The following is a 16,422-nucleotide window of genomic DNA, read 5'->3' as shown; positions in this document are numbered from 1 at the left end:
CATTGCGGAGATACACCTCTGACTCCACAATTCTACTGTCATGCTTCTCAAGCTTGAAAGAGATGGAGTCCATCCTGGCATTGATGGTGTCCATTTTATTATCTCTGCAGACCAGACTGTCAGTGTTTTCATATCATCATCCTTATGTTCTGGCTCCCGTGATGCACCCTACAGGTCTGTAGCATCAGTTTAAACAGTTATCCCTCTCGTGCACTGTATAAGTTTAAAAGGCAATTTTTGTTTGCGTTTGTCAGATTTCTCCATAGCGGTGGGGTGAAGGTTGCAGCAGACAATGACAAGAAGTAGTACTATATGGGGGAAGAGCCAGTGCACATAGCCCCTTCACACATGAAGCCAATGCGAGCCAACACATTTCCTGTTTGATCCAAATTGTGGCTGTGGTGAGGGCTGCCATGTGATTAACCCTCCACTGCTGGGAGGCTTAAAGGTGATTAGTCCCACTCTGTGCATAGTCACAGTCCGTTATGAGACACTATTTTCCCCATCTGATACCCGCAAGGTCCCGCCTTGCCCCCATTAAGGCAGCAAAAGATTTTGGTTGGGGCATGAGCAGACCTACCACTCTGGAACGTACCACAAATCAAGGTCTCCACAATGTCAGTGCCTCTCCTGTTTTTGCTGGCGGGGTTAGATCAGAAGCAAGAGGGCATAGGCATACAAAGGATTGTGAGGCACAATCTAATGTTTCTATTTGACACTTAGCTGGAGATTGGGTGGTGTATGGTTTCACTGCCCTCATTCGAGTTCTAATTGGGCCCACCGGCGAGCTTGCCAAATTGTCTTAATGCCCACTGGGGCTAATGCAGTCTTCAGGCACAACGTTCAGGATCAGGGAGGCTCCCCAACACCCAAATTTGTGACACTCACTCCTTGTGGAGGCCCAGTGAAGTATTAGGAGCACACAATTCAGAGAATGACCACCAAATCCGGAGCCCAGCGGAAACCTGGGCACACTCACAGCCTGACTGTCTATGCTCCGCACAGTGGCCTGGCGGTACGTGAATAAGGCCCAGCTTCCACGTGCTCTATGCCACATGGAATTCCGAGGAGGAGCTGCTTCAGTTATCAAAGCGGGGCTCCCCCTACTCCAGTCATCAGTTCACAGGCCCAAGCTAGTCTTCTCACATGCTCTCAGTGTTTGTCAGCGAGTGGGCACAGACACCATTTTGACAACGCCCTTCTGAGCTCTGCCTCACTCTGCAACCGTTATAGTTCCCTGGAGCAGAGAGACCGGCTAGAAGAGAGAAAGAGTTCCAACAGTGTATCCCCGGAATACCTTACTTGTTTGCTTTTGCTCTGGTGATCGGAGGATAAACAAAAAACAACAATGGTGCCCTTGGGAGAAATGTGTAAGCCTAAATTTCTAAAGGAAAAGAACAGAATGTATCAATCATCTGTAAGAGATTAAATGGCGTGTTTAATTACTGTCCAATCATATCAATTTAGATAACATCTTTTATCGGTGCTCTAATAAACGGCGCAGTAGGAGTTATTAGTGACAAAGGTAAACATAGGGGTGCTGGTGCTAATTACAAAGGGCAATTTATCAACATTGTTGACTGAGTAGTGGAACATGATCCAAACTAGGTGACTCAAAATTCGAGTGCATGTTAGGTACTAAAATATTTGTCAGTCAACAAGGTAACGGGTCCATGTTTCGACCCATTTAATAACTTTAAGTGTAGGTCTTCATCAGGACAAAAAATGGTAGAAGCAATCTCACTGTCACAGAAAAATCACTCTTGTTACCACCATGAATTTGTAACTTAGACACTGTTTAATCTCTTACAATTGAGGACAATATTCTGTTCTCTTGCTTTAGAGTTTTAACCTTACAAATGTCTCTCAAGGTAACTGTTGTTTTTTGTATGTCAAGTTCTCAGGGATACTGGGTGGCCACATAATATTTTTGAGTGGTCTGATGATATTGGCATACTGCCTCCACGGTAGGAGCCCCACTAGAACGTGGCCATCTTGAGCGCCAGCTCTCGGTCACCTACTGTTTAGAGATACAAATGCATTTCTGAATATATCCAGAGCACAGTAAGGGTGGCCGATTCGGGATAATCTGTCTCCCTCATAATGAATATGTTGTGGTCAGGATAAAAGCTTCAATTTGTATATCAATAATTTAATGGTGAGGGCTTTCACTCCATTCACAATATGCATGCACAGTTTGGAATTCCTAAGCAAAAGCTTTGTGAGTGTCTGCAGCTTGGGGAATAGTTTGAGCCAGTGGCAACGTCAGTGGGATTTCCACCCTTCCTCTCTCCACAATATAGTCCTCAGTTTTTTTGGCCTATTACAATTGGTGAACTTTATCATTATTTTATGGGTAACAACCTAACTGATGAGTTGAAATTGGCAGTAGAGTGATCACATTTGCTAAATATGAAAATCCTTGACACGTTAATTCAGAAATCTAGTAGGATAAAGCATCGCTCATAGCGAAGTATCAACTGCAACATTATAAGACTGTTTTAATGTTTATGTTGCAGTGCTTAAGACGGTGAAGTGGTGTAAGGAGTACCCTACTAGGGGCATTTGTCCAAGGTGTGGATGGTCGATGCAGATCGAGTTCATGAGTATTTCTTCTGTCCAAAACTGGCCAGCAATGGAACAAAGTTTTTGAAGCTTGTTCTAAGACCAGAAAAGATTTTTGTAATTTGAAACCCACAGCTTCATGGCAATTACTTTGGACGGACTAGCAAATTCACAGTTTTGTAGATTAACTATGCATAGTTCACTCTTTTATTATGCATCATATTTCTGCTCCTTTTTTCTTTTTTCTCCTATAATATAATACTCCTCCATAAAAAACGTTATGAACAACACACATTTATAATATTTGTTGCACATAAAACCTATTGCAAAAACTGAAAATGGTGTGCCAAGCACAGCACCAGAAATTGAAGAAGATGCATCCACATTCGGTTGCTTTCATAAAACCTCTCCTTTCATTACCAGTAGACAAGGCCAAAACTAAATGTACCTACATCTTCAGTAGCATAACTGTCGAGCAGTTAATTGCCATTCAGCGTGCACAAAATTCTTCTATTACAAAGTTGTTGTTCATAGGGTTTCCATTAGCTTCGATTTACCTGCCTTCACAATCAGACAGTTAGTACATTGCATCATTATTTGTAATTTAGTCTTGAGAGTGGTAGGCAATGTTACATTTCACTCCTACTTACAAGTAAATCAACAGTAAGCGATCTAGAACCCTGAATCACTTAATTAAACAATAAATTGCATAATTGTTGTTATGAGTAAGAAACCTTTCTAATGCAGTGGGTTTAGTATGCAATACAAAGGTGTTCTGGGTGACCTGAATAAGTACCGGGATTATTTATAATGACATCATAACGTGTTTTCAGAGTAAAGGGTGCACGTTTATGATTTACTTGTGCATTTACTGGATTTTATTTAATTCAAGCATAAGGGTCTGTCTGTAATCTGATTCATGTCTAGGCTATAACATTCTCCAGTTTACTCGTTCAATACATTTACCTGCTCTTAAAATCCTCTGAGGCACCAGTTAATCTTTCAAACCGAGGAATTAAATTGCCAGGGGGCCTGTAACGCTCTAGGCAACTGGAGCTAAATGCTAGCTCATATTTACTCCTCTTTGACAGCCTGTTTGCAGTGCTTTGGGTTTTTAATGCATTTCTTAGGCAATGTGCTTTTGATGCTAGATGCATTGCAGCAAGTAAATTAGTCATTCTCAAAGGTATACATCCACAAATTTAAAGTCTTATAAAGATAGTAAATGAAGAAGACTTAACCCATGCATTGCATAAAAAGTCTTCTTCAGATTTCTTGTCCCAAAAATGAATTAACTTATTGCTCTGAAACATTGTTATTAAATGTTATGAGCGCTTCTGATAACTGTTTTGTATTTATTGCCCTGAAGGTTTGGATGCTGGCAAGACAATAAAACTGGAGTCGAACTCTCAATTAGGACATTACTTCAGAGTTACCTGCAAGGAAGAGAAAGCCTTGAGGAACAACAAGAAATTTACTACTATCGACATCCAGAAGAATGGAGTACGATTTACTAACAGGTACTGCAGAAGCTTCTATTACACTGTATTCACATGGGATTGCCTTCCGTCTGAGCAGGTCTGAGTTATAAACCGATGCCAATGTGCGATTTAAGAAAAAGAACAGTGCCTCTGAGCAAAATTTGAAAGATTCCAGTTCTTCTTTTGGTGTCCCGACATAATCTTAGGACGAGGGCAACAGTGTTGTCATTCTTTGGAGACTGTAGAGCTTCTAGAAATCCCTGGCGTAGAGGTGGGAACAGGGAATGACTATGTGGCTACTTGTCTGGTGGCTTTCTTTAAAGGCGTTTAGATGCTTGGAACTAGATGGAGTAGAAACTGGTAAATAAGTATTTCCTGGGAGCAATGTGGTGCCGGGTGTGTTGCAATGTACGTTACGTCCTGTTTGTATCATGCAACCTGGACCTCTGTCAAGCTAGATAACCGTCGAAACAAAGTGGGTGTGCTAGTGCCCCATGGTATTAAGAGGCAGCCTCTATGTACCTGCGTCTTGCACATGTCAAGAGACACATCATTTCATGAGCCCTTTTATTAATTTGACCATCCATCGTAGGTCTTTTCCACACTGGGGCACCCACTGTCTCTCTCTCTTTTGGCTAGACGTTGAACGCGTGCTCCCTGAATACGTATCCTGTACACATACAAGCCATGCACTACTTGTTCGGACTGTAGTATTTTGAGGATAGATTATTCCAGTAACTGCTGCTCTTAAAGCCTGGTATACTTGGCAAGAAGCATAGAGCAAATGGCCTTTCATGAAATAGCCATCGTGTTGAATCCATAGACGAGGTTGTGCTACGAGACCCTCTCTTCCCTCTGATGAAATCTTTTTTTGTAAGATGGACGAAAGGTACAAGATAAAGAAAACTTATTGCACCTCCAAGACAAGTCATTAGTGCTACAGGGTTTAAATACTACAGCGTAATAGTCCAGCTCCAGTAAATGACCTGGTTTCCGAGCTGTACGTTCTGAAAATAAAGTACTAACTCAGACATCTATTGAGTTAAATACATTCACTGTGTGCACTGCTGGCACATAAACCAAGCATCACACAAAAAGGGGGGACCAAGGAGCTGATAAAGGTCCAGTGTCCATGCTCCTAATTCATACGTATATACCAATGAAAGGACACAGTTCCTAAAGTGGGGTGCAAAAAGTCACCCATACTTAAGGGTGCAAAAAAAGTCACCCATACATCTAGAAAAGCAATTATACAAAAAGAAGGAAAGAGAAATCTTAGGTAGGGGGTACCCACTGGTGAGGGGAAGGAAACCTTTGTCCTCTATTGCCCTCACACACCCCAAGGGGTGTCATGCTTCATCATCGGGCAATTGCTCCTCGTAGGGCCGGCGCTGCAATTCCCTACGGGCCCCCCGAAGGGACACTTTGTCGGAGATCTTTTATAGGACTGCCGGATGGTGCATGGGGGTGTGCGGGGAGTGGGTACAATGAGGGTAAGAAGGTAAAGAAAGTGCGTGCAAAAATGATACATAAGATAAAAAGGGTCAACATGCAGCGACATTGTAACTGTTGTACCCTAGGCAGTCCGAAGACCGCAAAAATAAAGTAAAATATTGCCCCAAAGGCACACTATGCCCGGGTGACAAAAGGTCATAGGTCGACATGTTTTGCGCTTGTCTCGCCCATATAGGGTCGTTTGCGCTTCTTCAGGACCAAAGTAATTCAAGTAAGTGAAGTGCACGTGAATAATGTCAGTAAATAAAATACCCTCTGTCTCAATCACGGTGGAACAGCAATCTGTTTACCCTCAATGTGGCAACGGCTGTATGTTGGATACCACTCGTGATTAATACCTAGAAAAGAAAAAACAAGATAAACCACAAAATTGGACACCAGTGCTACTTGATGCCACAAGATATGCCACAGCTATGTGCATATTGGTTAAGTAACAAGAAAATAAAGAATAACCAGGCGCACGAGCCCTGCCCATCGTATTAATCAAGACCCCTCCTTTATTAGCGTTCTGCTCTATTGCTGACAGCCAAATGCTGCCTACTAAGATTCCTAACATGGTTCTTAGGCTGGTAACGCACGAGTTAAGTAATGCCCGGAATGTGCTTACCTAGCCCTGCTGAGACAGGTCATCAAGGTGCAAGCGTGATGTTAGCCCGCCGATGGCCGGGGGGTTAATACACGGGCTGCCACCGTCGCGTATCCCCCTTCATTGTGTGTGCCGGTAATTGAACTGCCGGAAAGAATCTAGGTAAAATAGAAGGGGACTGGGCGGCGTCCATTTCCGGCTCCCGGTTCTCCGCTTGACTATCGGATATCTAAGATACAGCGCATGCGCTGCAGCAATGGTGAGGTGCGCATGTGCAGAAATGGGGAGAACTACTCCCCTTTCCATGCGCATTTAACTTTCCAAATAGCAAAGTGCTGTTTGTAATTATCTATAGCTATCTCCTCCACACCTCACCCTTCATATAAAATGTTAGTTAAAAGGTCGTGATTATGCACTGCAATACTAGAGGGATGGAGCGGTCACGTGTGGGAAGTGCCAAATTTAAATACAAAGTACTCACGTTCAGCACTAGTGAAATATGCTTAACCAATATGCACATAGCTGTGGCATATCTTGTGGCATCAAGTAGCACTGGTGTCCAATTTTGTGGTTTATCTTGTTTTTTCTTTTCTAGGTATTAATCACGAGTGGTATCCACCATACAGCCGTTGCCACATTGAGGGTAAACAGATTGCTGTTCCACCGTGATTGAGACAGAGGGTATTTTATTTACTGACATTATTCACGTGCACTTCACTTACTTGAATTACTTTGGTCCTGAAGAAGCGCAAACGACCCTATATGGGCGAGACAAGCGCGAAACATGTCGACCTATGACCTTTTGTCACCCGGGCATAGTGTGCCTTTGGGGCAATATTTTACTTTATTTTTGCGGTCTTCGGAATGCCTAGGGTACAACAGTTACAATGTCGCTGCATGTTGACCCTTTTTATCTTATGTATCATTTTTGCACGCACTTTCTTTACCTTCTTACCCTCATTGTACCCACTCCCTGCACACCCCCATGCACCATCCGGCAGTCCTATAAAAGATCTCCGACAAAGTGTCCCTTCGGGGGGCCCGTAGGGAATTGCAGCGCCGGCCCTACGAGGAGCAATTGCCCGATGATGAAGCATGACACCCCTTGGGGTGTGTGAGGGCAATAGAGGACAAAGGTTTCCTTCCCCTCACCAGTGGGTACCCCCTACCTAAGATTTCTCTTTCCTTCTTTTTGTATAATTGCTTTTCTAGATGTATGGGTGACTTTTTTGCACCCTTAAGTATGGGTGACTTTTTGCATCCCACTTTAGGAACTGTGTCCTTTCATTGGTATATACATAAACCAAGCACTCTGGTTTCAGCGATCAATGCACGCCATGATACTAACCCAGGTTCTGCTCCTTCCTCTACATGCTGCTGCTATTGAAATGTACAGTGTCAAGCATGAGCAGCTTTAAATCGCCCTTGGGTCCATTCACTCCTTGCACACCGACCCACTTCTCAAGGATTTGCTTGTTTGTTTGGGATGGGCACGAAGACCTTTAGTGGTTGATCACAAGGGGAGTTTACAGCAAATTATTAGAGGTTGACAAACCAAGAAATTCATATAAAGAGCTGAGTCAGGGTCTGCCTCAAGCACGAGCCCAGCCATCAAAAGATTCAGCATGTAACTGATGCAGCAAATTTCTTGTAGAATGTGATAAAAGACTCTGAGATTAAAAAGAGGCTATGTCCAACCATCATGGCTAGACATGATCCACGGAGGCCCCGGCAACTACCCTACAGATCTACCACAATCTGATGCCATCGGCTTGATTTTCCACCTTCAACGGAATGCTGACAACTGGCTGAATCGGGTGGTGTGAAGAGTGCACAATTTTATCCCCATTATTAGTTCAGCTGCAGCTGCTCGAGAATGGCCAACACATGCCGTAGCGGCGAATCTAGGTCTACCCTGGGCCCTCAACTGCCCTTGACAAGAGCAACGCTCCTCCACAACAGCCGCCTTGCCGGGGTTAGGAGAGCAGGGTGTGGTCCCTTAGCATGAGGAGATGTTTTTTATTCCCGGCACGGCCCCTTCGGCCTGCAGCAAGATGGCGACTGGGAACCCCGCACTGGGTCCTGGCTTGTGAGGAGTGGCCTACGGATTTTGTGCACTGCTACAGCAAAACTCTCGTCCTCTAAACACAGGCCCTGCAAAAAGAGCGGCTGTGAGGGAGCGGAAAAACGAGACGGCGCTTCCTTCACGTCGATGTTTCCCGGTCTGCGCACCTGCATGTTTGAGTGCTGAACTGCTTGCCTGTATCGCCCTGCAGCACCCACAGGAGGGAGGCGCTGTGAGCTTCCCTGCAGGTGTCTCTCTGTCCTCGCCAAATAAGCTTCCTCTGATCACTCACCCTGCTTTGTCACTGGTAGAAATGCATAGTCCTTGAGTGAGGTGAAAGCCACTTGCTCATTTCTACATAGTGAAGAGGGCATGCACAGACTGGAGTTTACTTTCACCTAAGGGAGGCTTTCCAATGTGCTCCTCTTATCTGCTCCTGTGACCCTCGGATTTGGCTGTGGCACGAGTGATTCCTCACCCATTCTCGATGCATTGCTGCCGTGTCATCCTGGGCCTATTCGAACTCTTGGGCAATAATTGTGGTGAATGTTGCTTCCGTATGACGTCTCACATCGCACGGCACAGCAGCTTATATCCTGCCAAAGAAAGCCCAGACTAACAGGGTGACTAGTTGCGTCGCCCCATCGGAGACAAGAGCACCAAGAATACAGGCACCTACGCGTGACCCCTCCCCTGATGCGCAAATGACCTAAACGAAGGAGGAGCTCCTCTCTTCACTACAAGACTTTAAGAAACAATTTTGAGAAGAGCTCAAGGCCAACATCACAGCCTCTTTTGAATCCCTTAAAGCTTAAGTTAATTCACGTGTAGTCTCCCTGCAAGAAGATGTCGACTGTCGAAATGCGCACATTGGATTTAGAAACTAAATGCCAAGACTTGGACCAACGCTTAAGCCCGATAGAGCATACTACGGAACAGTTTCATGCTGAGCTACAAACTACACTCTTCAAATGTGAACTGATCCAAGCGAGATAATATCCGTGTGAGGGGCCTGGAGAAGGAAGCAGAGGGTCTTAGCCTGGAGGCCATCATAGTTGGTTTGTTTTCTGATCTTCTAGGCAATGACAATCCGGAGGTGCGACTGAAAAGGGTACATAGAGTGGGCTGTCAACTCGCTAAGGGATGGAGATGACCTAGAGACGTCCTTGCCAAACTGACCTCTTTCAAGACCAAAGAACTGATCCACCAGGCGGCTCATAGATGAGACAGTGTTTTTTTCCAAGGAGCAACATGTTCTCCTTACCAAAAACATTGGTCCTGCAAATCTAACGTAACACCAGCAATTTAAACTGATCACGGAAGCTCTATGCTGAGAGACTGTCAAGTACAGATTGTGGGAAACTGAATTTTTGTTGAAGTATCCCTCACTTTTTGCCTGGTTTTTGATGCAACTTTGACTGAGGTGTACTGGGTCCCCGATAGCCAGGTTCCCAGCACCAAATTTCTTTCCCTAAAACTGTACAATTGTTCCCCCAATTGCAAACCTTTGGCACCCTCTGTAAGTCCCTAGTAAATGTTACCATGGTACCTAGGACCTGAGGTACTAAAGAGGGTCTCTAAGGCTGCAGCACGAATTGTACCACCCTAAGCAACCCCTCACCAAGCACATGCACGACTGCCATTGCAGGCTTTGTGTCTTGGTGCAGACAAAAGTCAAAACACAACATGTCACTACCACTACCCTAAGGCAGGGTGCTTAAAATTACATTTAAGGACATATCTGCCTGAACCCTGTTGCTGTCAGTGCAAGTAACCAGGGAAGCCATCTTAAACCATGTACTGGACACTGGTGAAAACGAGTTCCACAGCTACATGATGGCTTCACTTACAATAGGGAGGTTTAGTGCCAAACATCTCATCTTGATAAACCTACACTGATTTCAGTGTTGAATTTATCAAAACATGCACTCAGAGAGCATCTTGGAGGTGCCCCCTGAAAACCTACAGCCTCTGGTGTGCTTGCTGACTGGATTCTTCCAGTCTGCCACTCGAGACAAGTTTCGGACCTACTAGGGCGAGATCCTTTTGCTCTCAGGAGATCAGAAACAAAAGCCTGTCCGGTAAGAGGGTGTAACGCCCCCGCCAACAGGATGACCTGCTTTTTAGCCTCCTTGGGCTGGCGCCTTTGGAATGCGAATCTTGCTCCCTTAACAGGAGAGAAAGCTACCCCCCCTGTCCAAAGCCCCCATTGCACTTGGACAGGCAGGACAATTTGCTAGTCATGTAGGCGTGCCACTCCCAGGCTAGTACCACCCCACAGGATGTGGTCATATTGAGAGCGTAGGGACCCCACAGGTCAGTAACCCACTGGCTACTACCCTACATTTCCCTAACACCCCTACATTCAGTATTTAGGGGAGTCCCCGGCACCAGAGAAGCAGATCCTGAAGACCTAAGAAGCATGAGGACACCAAAGCGCCGCAGAAGACGACTGAAGAGAACACCTGACTTGGCCCCCAGCCCCGCCGGCCTGTCTGCAGCCCTTGTCGAAAACTGTGATAGTCAACTTGTCCTGCAGCTGTGACTCCAGAAACTTGGGAGTAGTGCCTGCCTTCGACAAAGACTCAAGATCTGTCTTGAACAGTGGTCCTGTTCAAGAAGAAACTCCAAAGAAGGAACTCTGTGGCCTCCGGAACTGCCAAAACCCGACACCTGAAGCAACCACTGCACCAGTCGCCTCCAGCCTGTACTGAAGAGGGCTAATGGTGCCAACAGGCTTCCTCAGCCCTCCAGAGCTTGAGTCCTCCTGGACTCCCCTTTTGTCACCTGCAGACTTGGCACACAGGCCCCTTGACTGCTCCGGTAAGAAAAACCAGATGCCTCAAGACACCTCTCCACCTGTCGACCCTGGGCCTTGGAGAAGAGGACCGAATGTGTAACCTAGCATTGTAAGGCTTGAGCTCATTGGCTAGTTCAGCTCGACTGTCTTTTCTCTGATACCTAAACATAAATAACGATACTTGCTATTTTTAAATTGGTGTGGATCTCCTTCTTTATGTAATTTATTGATCATTCTGTGCATTTGCAAATGTCTTGCACTCCTCTGTTTTAAGTCTAAGGCTGATCGACGACGCAACCCCCTAACAGAGGAATTTGGGATTGCATAGCAAGCTGTTTCTTTATGGACTCTTTTTGTGATATATCAATAATCTGAGATATTGTGTAAAGAGCCAGCTTCCTACACCAATGGACTTATCCTTTTGGCATTGCTTTTGAGTTTCATAATAAGCTTCACCCGACTTGACCATATTTTCCATAGCCAACTCTTACAATACACGTTATAGCCACTACTATACATCCCCTTGGTCTTTCGGACCATTCCCCCGAGGAGGTTATCCTACATTGGCAGACCCCGTACTCCACCTTTAGTAGATGGTTCTTTTCTAACCTATTTACACAGGGTCGTCTATTTCGAGATGAAATCCGGAAAACCATCAGAGACTTTTTCCAATTGAATAGGCCCCAGGAAACCACTCACTCAACAAACTGGGACACTTTCAAGGCGGTGATCCGGGGGAAATGTTTGTCTTTGATCACCCTGACACACCAAAAAAACAAAGAATGGCTGGCATTGGAAGATTAACTTCTCCAAGCTGCAAGAGCCTACAAGGCAACACCTACACTTCTTCTCCAGAGGAAAGTTACAGCTTTATGGGGAAAAGCCAAATCTATCTACACTAACAGGGTGGAACTGACCCTCTTTCCTCTTGAAAAGGCCACTTATGAGCGGGGCAATAAGATTGTTTTGCTCCTGGCAAGACAACTAAGATCCAAACAGTAAAAAGAATGCATACGTCCGATACAAGATGGGTCTGGAAATGTCCAGCATACAGTAAAAGGGAAAGCACAGACTTTGAGATTTCTATAAAACACTGTATACCTCTGAACCTACGAATACTGCGGAACAGCTAGCTTACCTGTACGACTTTGTCTTGCCTCAAATTTCACCAGCTCTCAATGAAACCTTAAGCTGCCCCAAATTGAGAGAAGAGGCCCTCTATTCATGGCCTTTCCTTCAGCTCTGTTTGCAGATAATATCCTGCGCACTTTTACTCCCGTCCCCCCCCCCCCGACCCCCCCCCCCAGGATCGCTCTCAGCCCTACAGGCTGAACTCCGCCACTACAAATCCGTAGCTGGATTTCTTATTTGTCTCCATATGTCCTTCCTGATCAATTTGACTAATCTAGTAGGAGAGATGGAGGAATTGGCGACTGCCTCGACCTTTCCATGGGTGAAAAAAAAAATTACTTACCTAGGGAGAAAATCCATTCCCATGGTAAAGCAAACTACCCTCCCTTACTGCACAAATTGAAAGTAAATTTCAAATATCATGCCCCTTTATATCTGACCTGGCTTGGACTCATTAATGTAGTTAGGATGACAGTATTGCCATGCATCCTTTATCTGTTCCAGGGGCTCCCTATCGTGCTGGATAGAGACTTTTTTTCTTCTACTCACTTGATAATAGCAAAATGTATTTGGCAAAATCGTAGGGCCTGTCCTTTACATAAATTGTTAACGCTCCCTCGAGATCTCGGGGGTCTGGCATTGCCAGACTTGTCTGCCTGCTATAAGGCAGCTCAACTACAGGTAATATCTGAATGGTAATGCACTTAATGATATGAATGCCATGAATCATAAGTGCTATAATCGTATTGCATGCTAAAACGCACGCACTGATTGATCAGTACAGAAGCTCAATAATTTCCCACTTGGACACCCCATCATCACGATATTGAATCATCAGGAGGGTTAAACCTATTGGCATGATACTTCACATCACAGAGACACTACACGACGTTACAGGAGAGTAAGCATGATTGTAACTTAATTTTGTTTACCTTTCTTCTCCCCACAGGTCTCTTTTTTTTCACTTTTTTACGTGCTCCTTCATTTTATCGAGCATATATACCACTGGCAATTTGCCAAGAGGTACACAGGGGATCAAGAAAGGGTGTGCTTTTTAGGGGGCACACACCTTCTGTCCTCCTGTTTTTGGTCCTGAGGAATACCGGGCGAACGCCCAATTGGTAGAAACATGTTGACCAACACAAACACATATGGAGATCCCTTGGTCGTAACTCCCCTACCAGGATCTCGCCCATTATTCTTTTTAATATTGTTCAGTTGCTCCATAATAAAAATTATATTTTTGAGTACAACCAGGACAATTTTTAACATTAATTTTTTTGCACCCACAGTCACAACCCGCTCCACTGTAGTACAGGTGTCGAAGCACATCCTGGTGGCGGTAGGCCGCCAGGGTGGACCCCGATGATGAAGCATGTCACCACTAGGTTGGTGAGTGAGGGGTTTTAAACAAAAGGACGAATGCCCTCCTTCTTGCCAGAAAACTCACCCTCCAGGTAAGTCTGTTCTATATCTTCATTGGGGATACTCCTCTCTTTGTTTTGATATAATTCCTCCCAGGGGAATAGGAGCTATCTCAGGTTCACTTGTGAGTGAACAAACTCCCTCACTCTCTCCTTGATTGTTATATTCCTGGCAACGCACAGCTGTGAGAGTTCTTACTTCTCTTTTTTTCACACTGTAATTTCCGAGGAACACACCTACAAGCTAACATGGCTGAGTACACAGGACTTACATATTCTACAGATGAAATAGACTCTATTATGAGTGATCTTAATGTCTTCGCGGATGCAAATATCAGTAACACCATTTCCCAAACCTGTGAATGGGAAAAACTGACGGAAATGAAGCGTAACCGAATCAGGACAATCTTACATGGGACAATACTGAAGGAATATGTCACCAACAAAATAGCTCCAAAGGGCCTACTAGTCACAAATGCTCCACGAATCTTCTTAGACGACCCAGAATTCAGGAAAGATTGGGCCCTCATTGCATGGCATTGCACGCATGATTGGATCATACTAATCCTTAAAACGGCCATACGTCTTTCAGAAAAGATCCAGGTGGAGATTCAAGTTACGGAATCTCAAATAAAAGCTAGCATTACCGGATACAAAAAAAAGCTAGATGACCTAAATAAGGAAATAACTGAATACAGAGAGAACCTCACACAACAAAAGGTCCAAAAGTTCCAAAAAGACCTGAAGAAATTCTCATTCGTGAAGGTCTACCCATACTCAGACCCAGATTACAAAGCCACTGGAGCCCCAGATCAAGACTCAGATGCATCAAGCAACCCCTCCAACAGCTCAAATAGCAGTGGTGGATCAAACAACGGGACCCCCAGACAAAGACAACAAGGTGCATATAGAGGGCATTTTCAATGGCCACAATTCAACCACCCCCTCCAACACCCCTTCCAACAACCATCGATCAATCCATTTCAACAACCACCACAGTTCCCCATGTATGGATGGCAGCCACCCTTTCAACAATTCCCCTTCCCACAAAACCAATTCCGCCCTCCTTTTCAGAACAGAGGCAGGCGCGGAAGAGGACGCAACAGACGAGGGAACAACGTCCACTGGGAGGAGGAAGACACAACGGGCAGCATCACCAGGAGCAAATCAGGAGCGAACAAAGCAGGCCCCAGCACGGCGAGGAGTTAGTAACAAACTTATCCTCACGAATGCTTACAACTACAGAATCCAAGGTCCTTAATAAGGGACTAGGCTTTGTGCCCACTGCGGCTCTTGATAAATTCAAATTGCACTGTGAACTAGCCTCCTTTTTCCGCAAACTCAAGCTGAAAGCATTTTTTGAGAGAAATACCATTGATGACTCTGATGAAACAGGTCTCAGACTACGATCTACATTCACTCCTCCGCCACACTCGATCCCGGTGGAAATCAACACCTTCGAGCAAGCTGTATTTAATGACATAGAAGCATTAACAGTCACCACACAGTATCATTACAACAGTCAAGCGGAGAACAAAGCCATATCAGACTTGAAAAATGATGACACCATTATAATCAAACCAGCCGACAAAGGAGGGGGCTTGGTAATAATGAATAAGATCGACTACGACGCAGAATGCAAACGCCTGCTGGGGGACTTGACAAACTACAGAATACTACAAACAGATCCGACTGAAGACCTACGCATTGAAATAACCAATATGGTGGAAGCGGCAGAGGCCTCAGGACACATCTCTAAACAGGAAGCAGATTACCTAAGCAAAACAGAGGGCAAGATCCCTTACTTCTATGTGGTCCCAAAAATGCAAAAGGGCAAGATTCCCCCTCCTGGCAGACCGATCGTGTCAGGTATAGGCTCACTCCTAGAACCGCTGTCAAGATTCTGTGACTACTTTCTGAAAACCATTGTGCAAGGCACATCAACATACTTAAGAGACACCAAAAGCCTACTGACACTCTTGGAAGATATCAAAATGGAACAAGACTATATCCTTGTGAGTTTAGACATAGAAAGTCTTTACACGAACATACCACAAGATGCCACCATCGACGTACTGAGGAAAACATTGGACAACTCGGCATGGGACTTCAAGACCCCAAAAGAGTTCATCATAGAGTGTGCCACCCTCGCTCTCAAGAGAAATTTCTTTGAATACGATGGCACACTATACCTCCAAACAGGGGGTACATCCATGGGCAGTGTTTTTGCCCCCAGTGTGGCGGGGCTATATGTATATGACTTTGAACAGAGATTCATCTTGGCCGCCAACAATCCCTATGGCAACCACATTAAGTTTTGGCGACGGTACATTGACGACGTCTTCACTATCTGGCAAGGACCACAAGAAACATTGATGTTATTCATAACCTGGCTTAATAACTGTGACCCAAACCTACGGTTTACACACTGCATAGACAAGAAAAAAATGGTCTTTCTTGACATTGAAATCGAGAGAGACAATGACAGTCTAATAACCAAGACACACTTCAAGCCTACAGCCAAAAACAATCTGCTGAGGTTTGACAGCTTCCATCCCCGCCCCCTAAGGGAGAACTTACCCTATGGTCAGTATCTCCGACTAAGGAGAAACTGTAGCAAACTTACTGACTACAAAGCCCAGGCGGAAGACCTCACGATGAAACTAGCCAATCGAGGATACCCCGAGAAAATCACCAAGAGATGCCAAAAGCGAGCTAGGAATCAACCTCGACAAGCTCTCCTTGAAGACACACCCAAGAACGAGGAGGACATCCCCCTCACATGTGTTACCACATACAATGCGTTGTCTAACCAGGTGAGCAAAAGTATCAGGAAACATTGGTCCATATTGCAT

At 45.0% G+C, this 16,422-nt stretch overlaps 1 protein-coding gene across 3 annotated transcripts in view; it reads left to right on the top strand.

The window, feature by feature from the left end:
• MSH2 (mutS homolog 2) overlaps positions 1-16,422 on the top strand; it is a 799,418-nt gene that overhangs the window by 440,265 nt on the left and 342,731 nt on the right. For all 3 annotated transcript variants that reach the window (XM_078649651.1, XM_078649652.1, XM_078649653.1), the window contains one exon: positions 3,935-4,085. In XM_078649651.1, the coding sequence (XP_078505777.1) occupies positions 3,935-4,085 (151 nt within the window). The remainder of the gene's footprint in view (positions 1-3,934; positions 4,086-16,422) is intronic.

This window comes from Lissotriton helveticus, chromosome 6, assembly GCF_964261635.1.
Source record: "Lissotriton helveticus chromosome 6, aLisHel1.1, whole genome shotgun sequence".
In the NCBI taxonomy this organism is placed as follows: Eukaryota; Metazoa; Chordata; class Amphibia; order Caudata; family Salamandridae; genus Lissotriton; species Lissotriton helveticus.
The sequence above is the reverse complement of the archived record's forward strand: the minus strand, read 5'-3'. Positions and strand labels throughout refer to the sequence as shown.